The sequence below is a fragment of the Onychomys torridus genome, chromosome 4, assembly GCF_903995425.1.
Source record: "Onychomys torridus chromosome 4, mOncTor1.1, whole genome shotgun sequence".
Lineage (NCBI taxonomy): Eukaryota > Metazoa > Chordata > Mammalia > Rodentia > Cricetidae > Onychomys > Onychomys torridus.
In genome coordinates, this window is record NC_050446.1 from 150,201,193 (window position 1) to 150,224,649 (window position 23,457).

General features: G+C 44.1%; 1 protein-coding gene across 2 annotated transcripts in view; it reads right to left on the reverse strand.

The window, feature by feature from the left end:
- The window catches only part of Pcsk2 (proprotein convertase subtilisin/kexin type 2), a 260,763-nt gene that overhangs the window by 14,914 nt on the left and 222,392 nt on the right, over window positions 1-23,457 (reverse strand). For both annotated transcript variants that reach the window (XM_036184115.1, XM_036184116.1), the window contains exons 7-10: window positions 23,209-23,297; window positions 14,073-14,248; window positions 3,900-4,115; window positions 1,699-1,799 (exon numbers count right to left, since the gene is read on the reverse strand). In XM_036184115.1, the coding sequence (XP_036040008.1) occupies window positions 1,699-1,799; window positions 3,900-4,115; window positions 14,073-14,248; window positions 23,209-23,297 (582 nt within the window). The remainder of the gene's footprint in view (window positions 1-1,698; window positions 1,800-3,899; window positions 4,116-14,072; window positions 14,249-23,208; window positions 23,298-23,457) is intronic.

Below are 23,457 nucleotides of genomic sequence, written 5' to 3' on the forward strand. Positions count from 1 at the left end.
TCCAAAGTGAGTTCCAGGAAAGGTGCAAAGCTATACAGAGAAACCCTGTCTCAAAAAACCAAAAAAAAAAGAAAAAAAAGAAAAAATAGAAAGTCAGTTTTATTCAGAACAGCAACATGCTCAGCAATACTACATTCATCAGTCTCCTTTGAAGTGTGGGGTGGTCTTGTGACTATTTCTGGCCAATGAGAAATAAGTAGCAGCTCTGGGTGGGGTTTCTTGGGAAGCTCATTTGATAAGCATGCGTGCTGAAAGGATGGTGATTGGTCAGTGCAGCACCAAGAATCTATGTAGGATTTCAGTAGGCTCAGCCTGCCCCGCTCCAACGTACTGGGTTGTCCATTTTGTATGTGTCAGGCCCAGGCAAGTGGCATTTTGCTTGCCCAAATCCCAAGGAACTGAGTTAACCCTTGTCCATTGAGGTTGAAAGGCTGAAGAGAGACTCTTATTTGGGTTTGCAGCTGAGTGAGCAAAGCCAGATTAGATCCCAGGGTCTGTGCAGACCGTGTGATGAATGTTTCAGCTTCTGAAAATGCCTGCCATACATGAATGAGTTTTGGTTTCTGCGCTTAAGAGGGCAGAGGTATCTGTCCTTCATAGTCAAGTTTAAATAGACTTCCTCTCATGGTGTCCTAAAATTTCCACCCGACTTTTGTTGGAAGACTCATCATCTAGACTGCTAGAATCAATGTCTAGGCCGGTACAGAGAGGGGAGAATGAATGCTTGCCTCTTTCGTCTGTTTTGTTTTTTTGAGACAGGGTCTCTCTATGTAGCCTAGGCTGTCCTCAAATTCCATATTCCCCTGCTTCAGTTTCTTGAGACCTGAGAGTTCAAGCCTGCACTGTGCCTGCTCTTTTACAGGTCGGAGAATGTACTGAATATGCAGAGACAGACAAGCAAGTCTGCCTGGATACTATGTTAGAAACTGTGGTTACCTAGCAACTTCTGACAAGATGGGAACTTAACTTCTCTACCTGGGAAGTCTGGATCTAACTTCTCACAAGTTGCTGGGTGAACCAGTCTCTAAACTCCCCATATAACCCATGTGTGTAGTAGCATGATTTCTGGGGGCCAAAGTGTATTCCTTGAATGCAAGTCCAGGCTCTGGTTTCTCAGAGAAGGTAAGCAGCACCCTGGCAGGTGTTGTCACTGGTGCTTAAATCTGAGCTACACCCAGGAGGAGCCACATATGGGCTCTCATAGAAAATGATGTCTTATCTGCCACCTAGAGGGCTTCCCAGTAGAACCTATTTCTTGGTCTATTTGGCACAACTTTACCTGGTTTGTTTTGGTGTAGAGAAGTGGATTCTTCTCATACAAGAACAATTTCAATAGTTCTTCTTTAGCTGACTAAAGTATTAGTGGAGTAAAATAGCTGTGTCACTGACAGAAGATAAAGGAGGGTTTCATAGAGGAAGTCATATTTGTGTGCTGTGTTTTGGTGTGTAAATAAGTTGCTGATTCATATGGTGGGTGTTGGAGTCTTCTCTTTCAGGTATATATTTTTACAATGTATGTGTATGACTGTGTGTCATTTAAGGACCATGAGCTATTTTTATGTCTAGCAGAATTCATTAGCCCTGACTTTCTAGGCTCTCACATCCATTCCTGTCTCTGTGGACACCTGGCATGTGAATGGAGAGGCACACACTAGTCCACCCTTCAGAGATGGCCTCCAGCTCAGAGGTGAAACATACTTAGCCTCTAATGCCAGTGCAAACACGCCAGCTGCTTCAGGAGCAGCTGCAGATGTCCCAGAATGTCTCAGAGTACAGTTGCCATACAAGTCTGTGGTGGCCTGGAAGAGAAGACATTGAGTAATGAATGAACAAGCCACACTGTTTGAACCCTAGACAATGAGGATCAGGGTAGTGTCTATTTATTTCATCTGAACTTTTCTGAGTAGTCAACAGTCGATGGTGGGTTGAGTTGCACTGAGCTTGGCTTTTGGACTTGTCATCATGAGTCCATCATGAGATAATCATGACTTGTATCACGTTTCTTTTCTCTTCCAGAAGGAAAAGGTGACATTCCCAAAGTGGGAAGACTAAATGTCCAAAGAAAGGGCAGGTTATTCTACCTCAAAAGGACAGGTTATTAAAAACAAATATTCCTCTCCATCTAAAACTTTGAAAAGATTCTGAGACATGCCAAGAAACCCTGGTGTGCTGGTTATCTCCCCTACTTTATTTAGGGGATACATGGATAACTGAATGTTAAAGGACCTTTGAATGAGAATGATTTCATTTTCAATATTTGTGAGAGCTGGGTTCTCATTGAGATCATGTATTAACCACAGAAATTCTTCTTCCTCTATAGGGTTCTCAGGAGAGCTTATTATTTTGAGGAACAGAGGATTAGGAAGATTTAAAGGTGGTGTACTGAGAAAAATTACAATATTCAAAAGAGGGACCCTTCCCAAGCCAAGTAGAGCAAGTGTCATAGATAAGGGCTGAAGACAAAGATCTCATCCCTTGGGGCCTCTGGGAAAGGGACTGGACTCCTAGAGGGTCGAGCGAGGTACCATAAATAGAACAGGGTGGAGGCTGCCATCCCTTGCTTCTTTCTGCTAGGCTCTGGATGGATCAGAAATCCTATTCTGCTTAGGAGCTGGCATGTCCTCTTCTCTAATCTCAGAAGGCCACCCAGGAGGGCCACGTCTCTTGTAGGCAAAAGTCCCCCTCCCCTTGCTCATCTGCAAGGCTGACTGTATGGCCAAGGATGAGAACCCAGAGGACGATGTGGTGTTCAAACACTACATGGTAGGAACAATTTTGTTTCAAGTTCCTTTCGTCTTGTCTGGGGAAGTCCCAATGGCAGCGGGTGGCCCAGTCAAGATCTAGTAGCTTATCCGTGACTTTAAATCCTATGCCAAGTGTCTGGCTTGGAAGGCTGGAATGTGAGCAAAGTAACCAGAGAGGAAGAGATCCTCGAAGTGTTACTGTGCTCTGCAGAGGAGGGTAAGTTTGCTGTTGCACCTAGTTGCCCAGGAAGGAAGATGGTTTCCTCAGAGAGAGAGAGAGAGAGAGAGAGAGAGAGAGAGAGAGAGAGAGAGAGACAGAGAGAGACAGAGAGAGACAGAGAGAGACAGAGACAGAGACAGAGAGAGACAGAGAGAGAGACAGACAGAGACAGAGACAGAGAGAGACAGAGAGACAGACAGAGAGAGAGACAGACAGAGAGACACACACAGAGAGAGAGAGAGACAGAGAGAGACAGACAGAGAGAGACAGACAGAGACAGAGAGAGACAGAGAGAGAGACACAGAGGCAACCCTGTGAATCCTAATGTGTTTTTAAAGTCACAAATCCCTTGTATAATATGATGAAATCACACTTTTTCCCCTGAGAAGATACACAGCTGGGCTCACCTTTAGGGGGCTTAAGGAGCCAGAGAAGTCCACCCTTGGACTATTATTATTATTATTATTATTATTATTATTTTGCTGTACTGGGGATCCAGCTATGCTAAGGCAAGGGTTCTACCACTTGCAGCCTCATTCCTAGTCTGGTGGTGTTTCTAACTGCTGTAATGCTGGGGTGCTTTCTTGGGGCTTGTGGTGTGATGCCTCAGTTCTTAGAGTTATTCCTCTTCTCGTAAGTGACATGCTGGGAAATATTGATAAACCAGAGCACATCATTGCTTGTATGCCAAAGCAAGACAATACACAAGAAATCCATGGAAAATGAACTAGAAAAGGTTCATCCCATGATCTTGCTTCCCATCTTCAAAGGGCCAGTCTCCACCTTGATTAAGCACATTAAGACATGGAGAAATTGGACGTTCTTCTCAGAAGGTGTGCTAATTTATAAAGGTAATAGGGTGCAGTTGGGAGATCAGTCTGTCACAGAGGGGCCTCTGGCTATAAGGAACTGGACAGGAAGTAGCTCGCACGTACCACACCAGCCTCGGGATTCCTCTTCCTTCCATTGCTGAAGGTGGATGCTAATGTGGAAGAACAGCTCTCATCATATAAGGCAGTCCTGCCATCGTTGATGGCTGAGTTGATGGAGATGGTCCACATGCTCGAAGCATAACCATCACAGTTGCAGTCATCGTAGCTGCCGCCATCCCCGGAGGCCCACACATAGATGCTGCCTTTGCCCCCACGGCCCTGGTAGAGCAAGGAAGATGTAGTTTCAAGTCCAACATTGAGGGTCAGGATTTGGGCTAATGCTGCTATGCAATCAAATAACTGAATTTTCATTTTATCTGGGATGGAAACTCCATTCATCCAATGGGAGATAATGGAAATGACCCCTCCCCAAGAATGATATAATATACTCACCAGAATTTGTAATTTTAGCTGAGAATAGCAGGCTAACAGAGGCTAGAACATTGCTTTAAAATTTACCAATAAATTGATTTTTAAAAAGCCTTAAAATTTACCAATGAATTGGTTTTCAAAATGCTGTAAAGGTAGTAAATGCTCATTATAAAAAGTATCAAAGTATATAGAAAAGTCAAAACTCCCCGGGGCAATCATTGTAATCTTATTTTTACATGTAAGTATTCAGTGAAATTTAAGTGTACATGTCTATGATTATATTAAACTACATAAGATGTAGATGTAGATATAGAAATGAAGTATATCTTTAACCAGTATGATATAAAAATCTTACATATTTGCATATAGCTTTAAAAAAACCCATTTGGATCATCACAGGATCCTAGTGCAAACGCTACATGCCATTTGACCTGTGCAAGGACCTGCTGTAGGAATAAAGCCTAATGTGGAGAAGTAACAAATAGCCAATGACATCTGAACTCAAGAGGATGGCATGGTAGTTATCCAACTTGGTCGTTAGTTACAGAAGACAAGCTGTGTTATAAATGACGCAAGTCAGCAGTGCTCCGGTTCAGTCCCTGCTCTTAGTGTTTTTATCTTTCCTTGCCCTCTGTGAGTAGTCCCTTGCCTGCCTTCATCAGGATTAGGCCATTTGATTCTTACTTTTTCCTCTGCTATCCTTAATGAAGTGAGTCTAGGGCTGGGTGGGAAAGTGGAGAGAAGGGTAGCCATGCAGTGTGGGAAGTGAGGGGCAGGGGTACAAGCTCCCCTTTCTCCATAATTTGGTGCAGGGTGGCTGGATGACCTGCTGAAAGAGTGGTTCTCAACCTGTGGTCTCAGCCTCTTTGGGTGGGGGGGCTGTCACATATCAGATATCCTACATATCAGAGAATTACATTGCAATTCAGTACAGTAGCAAAATTACAGTTATGAAGTAGCAATGAAAACAATCTTATGGTTGGAGATCACCATAAGGAGGAACTGTATTAAAGAGTTGCAGCATTAGGAAGGTTGAGAACCACTGCTCTAAAGGGAGGAATGGAGGAGGAAGGAAGAGGGAGGAAGGGAGAGAGAGGGAGAGAGAAAGAAAAAGAAGAGTGTATGTAGGGGGAGACAGAGAAAAGCCCTGTGTGGCCACCAGGGGTCTGTGGTCCTGATTCAGTGGTTTAAGGTAGAGAGGTCATTAGGAAACAAGGGACTGGTTTACCTCCAAGCTCTGTCTGCCTCTTGACAAGGAGAAGTGGCATTCTGAATTTCTTCTACTAGGACTGGGAATTGATTAGCCTGTGACTGAGTGAGTCAGTAAGTCTACAGATAATTGTTTGACCACAAACTGGGAATTGTCTTCAGATTCTTGGTAAATCTATACAACTGAAAGACTCCATCAAAATAAGCAATTGCTCTTGGAAGCCAGGACAAAGAGGGAAATAGATGGTTTCTGATGTTGGCATGGAGGGTCATAGACTCAGGTTCAGATTGGGCTTAATACTGGGATAACTCTCCCTTACAAGTCCCTGAGCAGGCTGCCAGTGAGTGAAGCAACCTTGATACAAGGAAGCACCTTGGTGTAGGGCGTCATTGTGACCTCTACTTGCATAATCCCATGTATCAACACCCTTTGTAATGTGACTTTGCAGTTTTGCTCAAGAGGAGAAGGGGGTCTCTTTCCTAATCCTTGGATCCTGACTGGCTTCATATCTTGATCTGACCATCAAAATGTGAGCGACATTAAGTGGGCAAAGATTGTAAGCTCAAGACTTAAAGAACCGTGTACTCTGCTATGTCTCAGAACTTGCTTACACAGGCCAATGAATATGACTTAGCCTGTCAGGAGCCCAGCCAAATTCACTGCCCCCGCTGAGAGCCAAGAGCTCCCAGACCATGCAATAACTTCCTTGTGCCAGCCAGTCTCTAGTTTACCTTCCAATTTATCACAAATGCATGAATGAGGCTGTGGGCAGGAACTGGGCTGCAGAGCAGCTGACACTGAATGGAAGTGAAGGCCTTACTTTGTAGCCTACCCTGGTCTTGTGGCCTTGAACTCACAGAAATTTTCTTGCCCCAGCCTCTCAAATGCTGGGATTACATGGGTGTACTACCACATCTGGTTTTCACCTTGACGTCTTAGTACATTAACATGCTTTAAAAAATTATTTAACTTTTTATTGTAAAAATTGCACACCATGTAGAATAATTGAAATATATCAACTATGGAGAGGAAAATAGAAATTCTTTATAACCTGTGAATAAATTATTCCTGGTGTGATTTTGTGGATTCCTGACAGTTTTATATTGAGAAGCAAAGTATTAGAATAGCTTCTGAAATGAACCTGGGATAAAATAGATTCATTTTACTTGGCCTGCTTAAAAATGAGTTTTACTATTATGTAATTAACATTTCCTCATGTGATTAGTATTCTATACTGTTTTATTAGTCTCACTGAACAAGCATTTAGCAGTTTATTCTCTCCTTTTTAGTCATACACAGAGGATTATTTCTAGTTTTTAAAAACTCCAATTTTTAAAAAGAATGCAATTTTATATGTTTTTTTTAAAAAAATCTCTGTTTACTTAGGTGGAGTTACTAAAAGAAGGAATTTCTGAGGAGAAGGAAGGCATGTCTGAAGATTCTTCATCTACATAACCATATTATTGTTCTTTATAATGACTATAGTGTTAACATCTATAAATAATAAATGCCAATATAAAATATTTTGTTTTTATGGTGCTAAGGATTGATTGGGTCTTGCACAAGATAGGCAGACCTACCCTTTCTGATAGGGGTTCATGTGGCCCAGGCTGGCCTTGAACTCCTTATGTTGCTGAAAATGACTGTGAACTCCTTGATCCTACAGCCTATGCCTTCTTCCATTTCTTTTTGTCCCAGAAACAAAGGGAAGAATTGTAATAGTATGTGAACCACTACAGAGGCTGAGTTGCTGGCCTCATGCCAAGCAGCCCTTGCCCAAATGTGAGCCTTCATTGGCCTTCAGAGGATAAATCAGGACCAGTGTCTCTGAGTGCACTGTGGCAGGAGGCATCCATCCCCTGCTGAGGCCCTGGCACTGCTGCTGCTGTATCTGACCCACACTCTAATTAAATTTCATCAAGCAGCACCAGGGCTTTGCCTGACCCACACCTGATTAATCACTTTCTCCTCAGCCAGCTACTCCCCGATCCTGGATGGTGCGTTTGAGCCACTCTCTTGGCAAGTGGCTCATCATCTTCATATATTCTAGTGTAGAAACCTGACACTTGTGCCATGCCCTCCAATCTTCCACCTGCCCCAAGGATGATCTATCAGCATTCGGTCTCATCAGCACCACAGAGAATTCCTGCAGCGGGTCTTTAACTACTCATAACTTATTTGCTTTCTCTAGTATTAGTCCTAAGAAGAGATTAATAAGGGGCTGAGATATAGTCATTAGAGCCAGTCAAAATGTTCCAGGCTGTCCTGGGTGGGTGTTTTCCCTTCATGTGGGAGAAGTGCCTTGTGAGTCCTCTGTCATCATCTAGGTTCTCTCATGCTGTCTGGATTCTTCTTCTGGTTTTCAGAGGAAAAGAAGATGCTGGAAGACACGATACTGTGTTCTCTGGTGGCTTGTCTGCTGCCTCATCCATTTCCTTGGAGGAAACACATCTGTCCATCCACATAGGGAACATATGCTCTCCAGTGCTCTACTGGAGAGCAATGACTCCAAGTCTCTGATTAGATTTTGCTCCTGTGACTATAACAGATGGCAGATGGTGTCATTCCAGATCCCTTGGACCTCGGAACATCTTGTGCTTGGGAGTTTCCAAATGTCAACGTGGGCATCTCTTTGTCTTAGGCTATTTCCCAAGAGGCTGAAGGCTTCTCCGTGTACCTGTCCTCTGGCTTTGACCAGTAGGGCACTGCCACCCTGGGAGTAAACCTCATTCAGTGGTTTCTGTCTTAGCTCCTTACACTCCAACAGAATACCTTTACTGTGTGTCTACATGTATTTCTGGTATCCTATGGTTTCAATTGCTCATGGGGTGGCTGGCTTGAGTACACAACCTGAGATGACTCTCTGTGGTTCTCATCACATCTCCCCTCTCATGCCTGGTACTCCCTTTGCCTCCCAAATAACATCAGCTCAAATCCTGAACTTGAGTTGAACTCAAGTTCAGCTCAGATCTTACACTCAAGCCTTGTCTCAGGGTTTGCTTTCAGGAGATCTCAAGCTAAGGCTGTGTCCCAGTTAGGTTTCTATTGCTGTGATAAAACACCATGACCAAAAGGGACCCATGGAGGAAAGAGTTTGTTTCAGCTTATAGTTTGTAGTCCAGCCTCCAGAGAAGTCAGAGCGGGAACTCAAGGCGGGAACCTGGAGTCCATGGAGGAGTGCTGCTTACTGGCTTGCTCTCCACAGCTTGCTCAGCCTGCTTTTGTATAGCACCTATAATGGGCTTGGTCCTCCCATATCAGTCACTAATAAAGAAAATGCAGCACAGGCTTGCCTACAGGCCAGTCTGGGTGTGTGTGCATTTTCTTGATTTAGGTTCTCTTTTCCCAAATGACTCTAGCTTGTGTCAAGGTGACATTAAACTGGCCAGCACAGGTGGAGATTAATTACTGGCCACTTCATCATTCAGGTCCTCTGTTACCCACTTCCCAGGAATACTGTGAAAAATGCTTTAGCTATAAACCCAACATGCATACTACCAAGTTAAAGAGGCAGGACTGCAACAAGGCACAGGGAAATGATTTGTTCTTTTCCTTTGATGTGGGGCATCAACCCAGAGAGCACTATGCATGCCAGGAAAGCCCTTGACCACCAACACAGGTCGTCAGTCCCTTTCCTTCCATCCTGCCTGTTCTCTGATGTCTAGTCAAGAATTTACTGAAAAGACTTACAAGAGGAAAACTGACATTTCTATAGATCCAGATAAATGAGGTGTATGTGTGAAGCAGGTGCTAGGCACTTGGGAATGGTAAAATCTATGGCAAACAGTGTGTGCACCATTAAGGGTCTCTTACCCACTTCTTTATTCTACTCATCATTTTTATGGTTATTATATTGGTCAAACAAAAATCTATATGCAGGGTGTTAATATTAAAAGACAAATGTAAGAATTGCCTCTGTGTGCCTAACAGTCAGACTTCTGTGTGTGGATAGATACCATCTTTCCTAGGTGGGATTTTCTTTAGAGTAAATCAGATAACTGAACTAATGAGAAGGAGCCTTTTGCTTCTGTATAATATGCTGTCACTTACAAAATTCTCCAAACTGTCTTAGAAGTGTTGTCTTGAAACAAAGCCTTGTTCCCCCAGGCTGGGGAAGAGCCAAATGAGAAGACACATATTTCCCAACACATCGTGCACTTTCCTCTTCAAAATATTTGCATGCTGTTGTCTGAAGGTAAGTCATAAAGATTTTTCTCTTGCTCTTCAGCAATCTTGGCATGTTTTGCAGAAGCATTGCACTTGAAAAGGCCTTTCAGGTGGAGTCGGGGAAGTTGTGGATACAGGAACAGAGAGAGTGACCCAGATCTGAGATGTGACATTCGGAAGCACATCACTGACTGGAGCCACCCAGGGATGCCTTGTTTCCAGTGCATCTGCATTGCAAATGTGGATAGAGGGCACTTGTCACATACTGGCCTGATTCTTCCAGCTTCAGGTGCCAAAACATACCATGTCTGCTGGAGAAATGGATACCTGCCGAATGCTCCCCTAGGCTCCTGCTGTCTGGCCCTGGGTTGGGTGCCCATTTTTTTTCCAACCATGTGGTGAATCACGTGTCAAGAAAGCAAGCTGCTGATGTGTCAAGAGTTCCAGCCTTGGGAATGTGAAACAGGGGATCAACACCACCTTCTGAAACGAGTTCTCATTGGTCGGCCTTCACCTTATGTCGTTCTAATGTCAGGGTTCTCCACACTGATTCGGATTGGCTCAATTTCAATAGCAGATTGCCACAGCCTCGTAACAGGACACTTTGTGAGTTTCCCACCCAGGCCCCACCCAAGTGTAGAAACTGATGTTTAGTGGATGGCATGGAGCTGTTCACTTCCAGGACTCAGTGTTTCTTGAAACTTGTACTGAATGTAAGGGAGACTGCTCTCCTATGGAGTGTGGTTATGGCGTACTTAGCAAAGCTGTCCTCCACGGTCACAGGATAAGTAGTGACTCAGGCTGAAAAACTTGTCATTTTGCAGAAACATGTGATTCAGGGTTTCAGGTGCTTTTATTCCAGTTTTTCCCTCCCAAAGGGAACTCAGCCTCACTAGGGCAATGCTGCCTCTGCTTACAGGGAGACTATGGCGTATGCAACTTCTAAGACAGGAGGAAAACCAAGTGTGTGTTGGCGAACAACAAGCTCTCTGAAGGGGGATGTAAACACTCTGTTTGCCAACTTCCATCCCTGATTTCAAGCTATCAGCATGATATCATCAGGAGCAGCTCCATCATGGCACTGGCTATACAGGAACATTTCTGTCATTAAGATTAAATTACAACAATCCACTATCCATGTTGGCAATTCTATTGGTGTCATTCTTGTTCAGCTCATGTGTAGGCAGTATGTTGGTGAGACTTTATGGGTAGAGTGTGATGTTACTAGGAGACATAGACTCACAACAAACTTCCCAACCCTTCTCTTACAGTCTTTCTGCCCCCTCTTCTACAGTGATCTCCGAACTGTAGATGTGGGAGTGTTTTGTAGATGTGTCCATCAGGACTAGGCTCCACAACTCTGTATTTTGGTTGGTTGTAGTTTTCTGTAGATTTTTGAATGCTTACTCTTTAATTATGATACAGAATGAAGGAAGATGGGTCTTTTGAGTTTGCGAAATAGAAAAAAAAATACTGTCATTGGACCAGTGATCAACCATCTTGCCTATGAAAGAGACAGCCTGGAGATATCAAGATGACCTGGAATAGTGACCAGGTCTTTCCACAATTACAGAGTCTGGCTTAATCCCCTTTCTGACTGCCTGTTCTAAGATTGAAAAGGTGCATTAATTTTATAGGACTACTGTAACAAAGTAACACAAACAGGGTGTTTTAAAGGCCAAACTGCTCTGGAATCCCCTGGAATCTAGTTGTCCGAGACTGAAGTGTCAGCTGAATTGTTTCCTCTCCAGAACTTGGAGGAAGGATCTTCCAAACCCTCCACAAGTCTCTGGTGATTTCCTAGCATCTTGGTATTTTTTTTAAAGATTTATTTATTATGTATACAGTGTTCTGCCTGCATGCCAGAAGAGGGAGGGCACCAGGTCTCATTACAGATGGTTGTGAGCCACCATGCGGTTGCTGGGAATTGAACTCAGGACCTCTGGAAGAACAGCTAGTGCTCTTAACCGCTGAGCCTACTCTCCAGCCCAAAGTCTAGAGTATTTTTTTAAAATTTATTTTTATTTTATGTGCATTGGTGTTTTGGCATGGGTGTTGGGTCTCCCGGAACTGGAGTTAAAGACAGTTGTGAGCTGCCATGTGGGTGCTGGGAATCAAACCCAGGTCCTTTGGAAGGGCAGTTAGTGCTCTTAGCCACTGAACTACCTCCCCACCCCCTGCATCTTGGTATTACTTGGCTTGCATGTGGGTCCTGGGATCTCTGTCTTCATTTTTGTGCATCATTCTCCCTTTGAACATGTCTGTGGGCAAACACTATTTTCACTAATAACTAAGGATTTTTATTCTTATCATACTGGCTTAGGAGCCTGACCCACTCAATATGCCTTCATCTTAACTAATTATTTCTGCATTGACCCGAATTTCAAATTAGGCTATATTCTGAGACACCGAGGGCTAAGACTTCAAGAGGAGGAATTGGGCCCGTGATTAACACTGTAACACAGAGGGACATATGGTCTTATATTTCTGTTCAGATCTTTTGCAGAATTCAACAGCATCATCCACCATTGCGAGTTGTCCCAAGCAGAAGAGAAAATGGTGTTAGAAACTCACTGTCCTTTGTCCCTTCAAATTCTGAGCCTTTCAGACAGAACCACATTATTTTTGAAGCCTGGGCTTGGGGAAGTCGTGTCTCCTAATTCGGGGCCAAGTTTTCCCTGGAGGCAGTGTGGACAAGCAGGACAGAAGCTGCAGGTTGTGATAAACAAGGATGGGAAGGGGACGTCTCCGCGACCTGAACACATGCCCCAAGAAAGAAGAAAGGAGTGAAGAGAATGAGTTCTGAAGGCAGGGAAAACAGGCGTGAGGTGGCCTAGCATCTGGTCTGAAGAGTGCTAGTGTAGGTTTCTGTACATCTTATAGCAGGAGGCCCAACTCTCCCTCAGCCATGTGAGGACCTCCTGAATCACCCCATTGCCCCAGTCACTCCTGCCTCCTCAAAGGATGTCCTTCAGCTGAGCTCCTGGATGCCTGCTCCTGTAGCACCGAGAGTAAGCAGACACCCAGCTTGGTCACCAGACATCCACATGACCCTATTGCTCCCAGAATGTAAACGGCTGCCACACCCTTTCTGTTTGGTATGCTCGTTTAAAGTGCTATTTTGGGGTCTTAGTATCTCAGGTCTATGAGACATGGATTCCCAAGTCATTGACAGCAATGCCCCCCAGCCCCTTTTAGAATCCTGTTCAGATGAAGTATTGGCTACAGCAGGCAGGCTGGGCTGAGCCATGGCACTTCCCACCACCTCCCTCTCCAAGGCTCTCCAGTGGCCACGCTTTGAGTTCAGCAATTCAAAACAGCCGGTAAAGACAGTTTGGGAACTGATGCTCAAATCACAAGGACTATGGCACTTCAGGCCCCAGCAATCTGGAGAAAAGTCAGGGCACCCCCAATATACCCTCTCTGAATTCCTGATTGATGGAACCCACATCTCCAGAGGCTGGGTTCATGCCATGAGGTCTTAGGGCAGCTGATTAAGGGTCAGCAGTTCATGGAACTGTGGGCCTTTCCTAGTGCCATGACCATATTTTTACCAAATTTACATCTCATAATAATCCCAACCCCTTGAAGGAATCAACATATGACTTTTTTTTTTTTTTTTTTTTTTTTTAGCCAACAAAGAAGGCTAGGCTGGGTGAAATCACTTGTTGACAGGTTCTTGGGTCCTAGGGATTGGAATGGGGTCTTGGCCCAGGAATGCTCTGCTCTCTGAACCTGGCTCGTGTCTGTCTAGGTGACCCCTGCCGTGTATGAGGGAGCATCCCTTTGTTAAATATGAAGCTGTGTCTCCTGGTTCCTCTCCTTTTGGAGGCTCCAGCTTGGTGCCTTCTCTTTGGTACTGTCCATTGCTGAGCTACTATCATAAATCAATGGCCACAAAATTCATTGCTCAGACCCCCTCCCATAGAAGCACTGGGGCTTTGCTTGGAAGCTGCTGCCCCTGGATCCACCATTCCAGGTGGGCAGAGACCCCACTGCTTGTAGACTGCTTCTGGCTTTCCACTGAGCATGTCATGAGGATGCCAGTGCTGACCCATTTCTGCCCTGCATGGGTAACTTCACATGAAGACAACCTGCCAACTCAGCAGAAACTTCTTCAGAGTGGGACTACAGTCTCAGAGCCTTCTGCAAACTTTCTTTCTCTGTCCTCATCACAAAGGTCAGGTCTCATTCCCAACTAACCTTCTATGACTTCATTGCTTCTCATTCACATTACGATTGCTTGGAATTCCCTCCCAAGCACATCTTGCACCACTAAACTCAACTTGTGCCTACCTTCCACAGGATCTAAATTAATATTTGACCCCACCCTGCCACTTTGTCCACTGTATTGTCACCACCACTTTACCCTCAATGTCCTACCTCATGGGTAGACTGGGGCCTTGTAGTGACAAGGATGTCTTTACCTTGTTCACGCCGTCAGCCATGGCCTGGAGTGTGAGCTCTCGGGGCCCATCAACTGTCTTCCCATTGTCTGTAGGGCCCCAGCTTGCACTGTAGATGTCTATCATTTGAGGCATATGACTGATGGAGGAGGCCTCGATGATGTCTGTCATAAAGGGCTGGTCCAGCATCCGGATACCTGTGCACAGGGGTAAACAGAAACAAGACTGAGAAAAGCTTGGGTCCTGGGAGGAGTTGGGGACCTTCAGTGCCCTCAGAACATCGTGGAGTCTGAGGGTCAAAAACGGTGCTTACATCACCCTACCCACTCCTTTTCAGACCTCACTCATGTCTTTCTTTGAGTAACTATTTGAAGAATAAAATTATTCTCTAAACAAAATATATTTGAATTCTTAATGGGGAGATATGGTATGGAAGGTCATCCTTACCAAGCCTCTAAGTGGGAACCCAGCCTCCAGAGATACAGAATTGACCATTGTTGATGGGGACCAAGGTTTCTGGGGTGAATGCAGTTGTGAGTGGAAAGAAGCAACTGACACTTAGCAAGCAGCTCCAGGGTGCAGAGAGCAGAGGACAAGGATTATGCAAGAGGTGAGACTTTAAAAAAAGAGGCACTGTCAGTTCATCATAGCTTAGAAAGAATGTGGGGGAGGACAGGGCTGGAGCAGGTGGTCAGGAATGGGTGCATGACACACTCCCTTCCTTCTGATTATGGTATCTTTGCAAGCCTGTTATTCTTTGATGCCTTTTGGGCATCATCTTGTCAGGAAGGAGAAGAGCCTGATGATCAGGACTGACCTGGGCAAATCAGAGCTGCACATAGGGACACAAGGAGCAAGGTCAAAAAGACCTTTGTCTTCTCTGCTTCTGACAAATTCACTGATCATATTATCCTTTGACTGACTACAAGGTCTCTTCACTGTTAACTCACCAGCAGCCAGTGAGAGGAGCCAGCTGAATCCTCTAGATGTTGCTGATTGGTCTATACTGCCCTCTACAAGGCTTTGCCATTTGGGATATGTCAGCAGCAGCTTAGAGTGTTGGCAAGCTGAACTGATATTTACCCATGGGGACTACTGTGGTTTGAATGTGTCTCCTAAAGGTTTGTGCTGGGTCCTGGGTACTCAGTAGTGATATGAGAACTGAATAATTAGATCATTGTGGGAACATTGTTCTTGGAAGAGATTCCTGTAGTTCACATGGGACCCTGACTGGGTCCCATAAGAATGAGTTGTTAAAACATGAGCAAAACTGAACTTGCCTATTCTCTGCCTTTCTGTCACCAGATAATCACTCTTGTACGTATTTCTGCCATATCCTCACTAGAGACTGAACCCATGGGGTCCCCCGTTCTTGGCCTTTCATCCTTCAAAACTATGAGCCAAATGAACTTCTTTATACACAAGTCAGCCTCAAGTATTTTGTTATAGCAACAGAAGTGGAGCCAATACACGGATTATGAAGTGAAGGGTCTAGGCTGTGTCCAGCCAAAATCTGGATACAGACACTCCATTCTTAGTCCCTATGAAGTCATAGGAAAAGACTTGTGGTCAAAGGACATCATTATGTAAGGATATTATTTCTTAAAAATCATTCTCTTTTGTGATGTGAAAATTGATTTAAATAAAGGCCACCCAGGTTCTTCTAGGGCAGGAGGAGCTGACAAGATATTCTTTTGTTTCTTAAGGCCTATCCTTACTTTAAAAGGCTATGCATTCTCTCTTCCCTCTTTAGTGATGTGAAAGCCACTCCCCATGCTTGGGTCAAAGTTTCTCCCAGAACCCTGTTAGCCAATCCCAGGGTTAGCAGTGCTTCATGTCCTACCAGACAGCAAGGCATCTGGGTGCCTTACTGTGTTTACTTCTGTCCCTGGGCTCAGCATGATGCTGAACATGGGCATTTACCTCCAGATTGATGGATTCCTAAGAATGAATGTCTTTGTCTGATGTTATTACTTCCTGTAGTTGATTTTCTTCTCCAACAGAAATAACAGGTTCAGAAGAACAAGCAATAAAGGCCATAGATGGCCATTAATCCCTCTGCCTCTGCCTTAACCCCTAAGTCAGGTCACTCATTTATGCCAACTAACATTCAATTATGAATTGATATCTTTTCTTTGGGACGAAGCTCATTTAGATTAAGAATGGGTCTGAACTTATTAGAAGTTGCATTTTTAAGAAAGTTTAAAAGTACATTTTTGCATGGACCTATGTCTATTCTATTTACTTAAGAAATGTAGCCAAACACAGTGGTGCATGCCTGTAATTTTCTTGCTTTAAGGAGAAAGCTCAAGTGCTTTCAGATTCGCTTAGTGCTAGACACTCAGGCCTGAGCAGCTCACCTCCAAGAGAAGCAACTCAGGGGGTTAAGGTAGGAAGACTGTAGTTCAAGGCCAGAATGGGCTACTAATTGAGATCTTGTTCCAAAACAAATGTTAAAAAAAAGTAGATGTAGCTCAGTGATGGAGTGCTTGCTTAGCATATACACGATCCTCTGTTCGATCCCTAGCAAGCCAGCAACAATTTAACATAGAGACCACTGAGCTACAGAATAAACTGACCAGAAAAAATCTTAAGTGAAATTGTTTGTGCTTTGTGGGTGGTAAATAAACCGAGAGGCCAACGTTCTCTTGTTTTAAGGAGAAAGCTCACATGCTTTTGAATTTGTCTGGTACTAATGACCCACCCAGGCTTGCGCAGTCAACCTCAAAAAGAAGAAAGGCGAGGGATGCTTAACGATGGCCAAAGTAGGCCTTGCCTGTCCCATCAGCTGTCTGATGGCAGCCCTGGGTTTGTCAGAGTCTGTGGGGCAGATGGCTGCCCTTCCAACCCTCTTCCTCTTTGCAACTCTGGCTCCTTCTTCATCCTATCATGAGTCTTTGTGCTGAACAGGAACCCAAGTGCTGATGTGCACTCGTTCATTCATCTGACTACTTTAGCACTGAGGGAGGCAGGGGTGGTCACACACTGAGAGCTGGACCCATTCATATTCCCGGGGCCAGGCTCCTGGCATTTCTTTTAATCATGCTAACCTCAGGAGGACTGAGGCATGCGTGAATTGAATGAGATACATTATTAATTTTGCAAATGACAGCACTATTAGTGACCAAGACACAGGCTCAGGGTGATCTGAAGGTTTTTAGGGAGGCCCCCCCTCCCCTGTGCTCCCAGATGCCCTGGGAGCTCTGGACGGGTAGTGGGAGACAGGAAAAGAGATGCGAGTCAGTGTCTTCACATGTAAGATGCTCTACTGGTTGACATGACATGATCTGCATAGCTGGCATTTCCATCCCCCACATAGGTCTGTATGTCTCCTTAACAGTCACACGGGCACCATGATGGGCCTGGTGCCCGGGGCTGTGAGGGTGCAATGGATTTCAGCAGAACCCTTTTGGTTCTTCTCCTGCCACCAGAGGTGTGCTCTCATTAGAGATCACCCTGGGGCCTCAGGACCGATGATTGGCACCTTCTGTGCTCAGGAATCTCAGCCCCGGAGGCTAAGGAGTAAGTTCATGCTCACCCAGGTTTTAGAGTCATGATGCTTATGGTGATTTTAGCTGGTTTGCTCAAGGGAAAAAACAGCAACAACAACCACCCAGATATGAAATATATAAACTGACTGAGTGTTACATAAGTTACAGGCCAATAGCAGTGATGATCATAAGAAAGTGATTCATTTGCGGACGGAGAGATTCCATGTTATGTGATCAGCAGTATGGTTTTCATAGTCTTTGAAAAATCTTTGTTATAATTACCTTTGGTTGTACTTGCCCATGCCAGGCCTTACCTTCTTCTAGGAGGGAATGGGGGATGTATTGGGAGGAGGAGGCTGGAAGGGCGGGAGGAGGGGGGGATCTTTGATTGAGACGAAAATTTTTCTCAATAAAAAAATTACCTTTGGTTTTTAATTAACACTAAAATCGAACACCGTCGTGGCCTGCCATGAGATATTTTGATAAGCATGTCTGTCTCCTCGTTTATTTATTTATTTTTTAAGGTGGAAAGATCAGATAAAGGCGATCTCATCTCCTGTTCTCCTGTGCAAACCCATCTGCTCTGATTCGAAAAGGAAGGCAGCTATGTCTGAATCCCACGCGGGTCTGTTCCGCTTTGGGTCGCCCTGGGAAGCCCAAGACGGCGTGGAACTAACAGGGGAGCCCTCGCGCTGTCTGCGGTCCTGCTTTACTCTGCTCTGAGTGAAAATGATTAAGTCGTGTTGTCTTGCTCCCTGACCCTGTGTTGGAGCTGCTATGAGGGAGGTGGCTCATTGCTCGTCACTGTGGGTCCTCCTGCACAACAACCACGGAGTTCACAAGTGGACCGAAGGCAGGAGGCAGCAGATCCCCAAAGGCGGGGCGTGACCTGGAGTGTTCAGCAGGGTTAGGATGTCAAACCAGCAGGTGATGTTATTGGGAAGGGTTTTTTGTTTTTGTGTATTTACTTACTTAGGACTGATAGATTTTAAATTTCAGTTTTTCTCAATCTTCCCTTTTCAGTGTGTACATGTGTGTATGCGTGTATGATGTCTGCATGTGTGATATATGTATGTGTGTATATACATGTCATGACATGCATGTGGAGGTCAGAGGGCAACTTTCAGGAGTCAGTTTCCCTCTTCCCCTCTGGGTTCTGGGGACTGAACACAGGTTAACAGGATTGCGTGACAAACATGTTCATCTTCTGAACTGTCTCTCAAGCCCAACCCATATGGTTTAAGAGAGAAAATTAAAAATAAGAAAATATTTGGGTTTTCTTCTTACATAACCACTCCCAAGAAAGACATTTTCAAAGTAAATAAAATTGGTCTTTCTTTTTAAAATTCATACAATTAAAGAAATGGTTAAGGGAATATCAGTAATTAAACAATCAGATATCTTTTGAAATGATTAAAACTTCCAGACTGTAACAATAAGCCTGGGACACCAGTCTCCATGTTGGAAAATTACTGTTAAGGAGCCAATTCTTCCTCCCTCCTTCCCTGGCTGTGTAGAGAAGAAGTTGCAACAACCATTTCCTTAAATGTCAGAAACCGGAGAGTGCCCAGCTTCGAAGGTCTCCCTTTAAGGGGATTTCTAAGGGTCGTATGTGCCCCTGAGTGGGAGAAACGAAGGAGAGGGAGTTGGTTTCCAGTCACAGAGGCTTGCAGTTCCATCCTGATTCAGCTACATCAGCAGAGCTGGAGTGTCCTAAGCAGGGACACCAGGTGCAAAATGAGCTCACAGTTTACCAAGATGTGGTCCCTGTATTTAAATTTTACCCGCAACATGTGTCAGTTAGAGATATAATAATGCGATAAAATTGCAGAAGGCATTAAATGAGTCAAGAGTTTTGCATTGTGCCTGACAGAGAGGCAATATGTTGATTTGTATTATTAGTTTTATAATTGCCATTATGCAAGTGTCCATGGATACTTACACTTTTAGAGTCTTTTTGGGTCCCAATATTTTGAGATTTTGAGAATGAGAACCTAGAAAAAGTCACACACTGTATTTTCAACACCTGAATGCCAGGGGATGTTGGTGGATGGTCTTGCACTCTGTTCTGCCTGGAGGGTGCCAGGGCACCGTGCAAACTAGACTGGTGTCTCTGTTGTACCCTGGGCAGTTCCTACTGATGTCCGGTCCCCAAACATCCCTATAGTGTATTTGAGAAGCAATGAGCTGGGAGGGTCTGGAGAATGCTCCTGGTTGTTGGGAACTAATATGATACAGGCAAAGTAGCAAAGGTTCATGGCTCTGGTAGGAGGGCATCTTTTACTTCCTTGGTTGACATTCCACTGACTTTGTGCCTTTATATCCCCAGTCTCTCAACTCTACTCATCTACCCATTCTTTCATTAAGTGATCATTGGTATCTTAGTGGGCTTATTCATTGACTCCCTTCCTCTGCCTTCCCTCCCTTTCTTTTTAATTCTTTCCTCATATTCAGAAGATAGGGTTTGTGAGCTGGAGTCTGAACTGAATTCTGCAAGTGCTAATGTGGGATCAAACAGACAGACCCTGACTTTGTGGAGACTGTGGTCCCTAAGGGAGAAACAGTGATCAAATGGCCGTGCATGACACAGATGACTTTAGGTGTCAACTTGCTTGATGAATGAATACCTTGGGAATTGTCAAAGCATCATTTTGGATGTGTCTGTGAGACTGATTCCAGAAGAGACTAGTTGAGCCTGAGTGGCCTAAGTGGGGAAGATATATCCTCAAGGGTAGCATCCAATCCTAGCCATACTTTCTAATTCATATTTTATGAGGTTTTTACCTAGTTGCATTTACCCAGAGATTGATTCATATGTGTATGGGAAGTTAATATACAACACACAATATGCATATGACTGTAAGTGGGGGTTGGTTATTATACAGATGGTGTTGGGAACACTGGCTTCTGTTTGGAGAAAAAACAGGACTGCTCATTGACTTAGCACTACATCTACAAAAGTAGATTCTAGATGGACTGGTGGCTTTGTGTCAAAGTTTGCACTGATTTAAACAAACACAGGTCAATTATTTATGACCTACCAAGAGTACTTGAACACCAACAGGAAACATGAGCAAAGTCTATGAACTGAAGAGCTGGACAGGCAGGAAGCAAATGAAGAGGTGCTTAATGGTCACTTTTCTCCCCATTAGAAGATTAATTTTCTATTTCATAATTTCATTAAGTAATATAAGTTGGGTTCTTTCTCAAGATGCTTCTGATTCAGCCTCTTGTGTACTGGGATTACAGGTGTGTGCTACTAAACCATGACAAACATGTTCTTTCTTCTTTTCAAGACAGCTTGAATCAACCCACCAAGTGGTCTGACCAGTGCCTCCCTAACCTGGCATGGAACATCTCCAGAATGCCACAGACTGGCAATTATCTCAGCTGATCACCAGGTGGTGCTTTAGCCCTCCATAGCACAGAAAGTTCCTTAAGAAAAATTCTCTGCAAGAGTTTGGTTCATTTTCAGTGAAACACACACATACACACACACACACACACACACACACACACACACACACACACACACACACACACACACACACACACACACACACACTCACACACACACACACACACACACACACACACACACACACACACACACGACAGCTTTCAGAATTGTCAGCCTGAATGAGTACAATATTTTTCCCTCTCAAATTTGTTCTCTTAGGATTATCATGGCATGCTAGTTGTTGCTGTGGTTCATAATGCTTGTTAAGTTTTTTGTAGGTTCTGAAAATCAAGCTCAGGCAAGCACTTTATCAATGGAGCCAGCCTCCAGCCCTCCAGACATATTCTTTTGTGAAATTCTGCACCCAATTCAGGCAGGTGTTTCTGCAAGCACTCTGAAAATAGCTAAGGGTGGGTTTGTCGAGTGTCCATTTGCTTTATTCAGGCCTCTAGAAATGTGTCAGTGCAAAGCAGGCTTACAGTTCAATAAATTGCTAGGAAAAATCATCAAGAAAATCTTTAAAAAGAAAGAAAAACAAGATTAGGTGACTAAGCTTGAATGAATTAAGAACCAGTTTGACCCAAAACTTAGAACAACCAGGAAACATTCCATTTTGGGGCATATTGTTGAAAACTTCTGAGTTTGTCTGTCTGTCTGTGTGCCTGTCTATCTTTCTCTCTAAGTCTCCATTGTCTTTCTGCTCCCATTCCTAAAACCCTTATAAAGAGAAAAGTATAAAATATTGGATCCAGTGAGGCTTCATAAAAGATGCCAAGTGGATCATGTCTCCTTAAAGAAGTTATGGATTATACAAAATAGTTTCAAGGCCACCCAGCATCTTTGAAAGTAATCCTCACACACCTCCTTATGTTCTAGAGAATATATTTGATTCTCAATAAAATGCTATCGACACTGACATAATAAAGTAGCAACTTTGTGATATGTTATATTTGTTTATGCTGCAGGATGTTACTTTAACTGTGGAAAGGTGTATTACTTTGGTTTATGCTGTATTTGTTTAATGATGTAAGAATGTGTATTTAATTGTGTAAAGATATGTTGCATGTGTTTCACTTTGCCTGCCTAAGGCACCTAACTGGTCTAATAAAAAGCTGAATGACCAATAGCTAGGCAGAGAAAGGATAGGCAGGGCTGGCAGACAGAGTAAATAGGAGGAGAAATCTAGGCTCAAAAAGAAGGCAAGAAATGAGAGAAGGAGGAGAGAGCAAGGGACATGCCTGGGGCAAGAAGCCAGGCAGCTGCCCGCCAGCTAGACTAGAGAAGCAGTGGAACTAAGATATGAAGAAGTAACAAAGGTAATAAGCCCCGAGGCAAAAGGTAGATAAAGAGAAACAGGTTAATTTAAGTTGAAAGAGCTAGCCAGAAACATGCCTAAGCTAGGCCAAGCATTGACTGTGGGACCAGGACCTGTCCTTAGTGCATGAGCTGGCTGTTTGGAACCTTGGGCTTACACAAGGACACATGCTCAGCCTGGAAGGAGGGGACTGGACCTGCCTGTTCTGAATCCAACAGGTTTAAATGAATCCCCAGGGGTGTCTTGGTCCTGGAGGAGATGGGAATGGAGGGGAGGGGCTGGGGGGAAGGTGAGGGTGGGGGCGGGAGGGGGGAAGACAGGGGAACCCATGGCTGCTATGTAAAATTAAAACACATAATAAAAAAATTAAAAAAAACATCCCAATGTGTACTTCAAAAAAAAAAAAGCATTAAAAACTTTAAAAAAAAGAAACAACAACAACAACAACAAACAGGTAGTGACTTTGCATTAATATAAAGTTAAATACCAGAAGTGTTCGGGGTTTTTTTTGCTGTCAGAAAACAAGATTGTGGTTACTCTTGAGTAAGTATGGGTAATACCTGGGGACAGGGTCATGAGGATGAGGGTTTTGGGGTCTGGTTGGATTTTGTTGGTTTACATGGACGTTTACAATTATGAAAATCCATTCACATTTGAGCTATGGGCTTGTAATCTGCCTATTTCTCAGTATCATATGGTTAAGAATATTGAAAGTATATTGTGTGCAGGTTAAAATTAAATGTCTTCCCCATGTTTGCTCCACCTGTGGGTCTCAGAGTTCCCGCCCAGTGGGATAATTTTGCTGGGCCTTGCAAGATTGGAGATCAGAATGTGACAGCTCTGAGTGCAGGCTGCCCAGCATGGTGCCTGTCTCTGGCAGGGCTGGCTCACCTGCCACCTTGGAGTTGTATGCTACGCCGACTCCACAGATATTGTTGCTGGCCGCAGCAGAAACTTCCCCTGCACACCTAGTTCCATGGCTGTGGGGAAAACAGAGAGAGACAAGTCAGACAAATGGTCAAAAGCATTTGTAGAGGATTTCTTCAGTTCTGTCTTCTGGGAACAGCTTAGTCTTACCGGTTCAGCTGAGGTTGAGCCCACCAGTGGCCCATCCAATTTTCAATTGGTCCACTCTGAAGT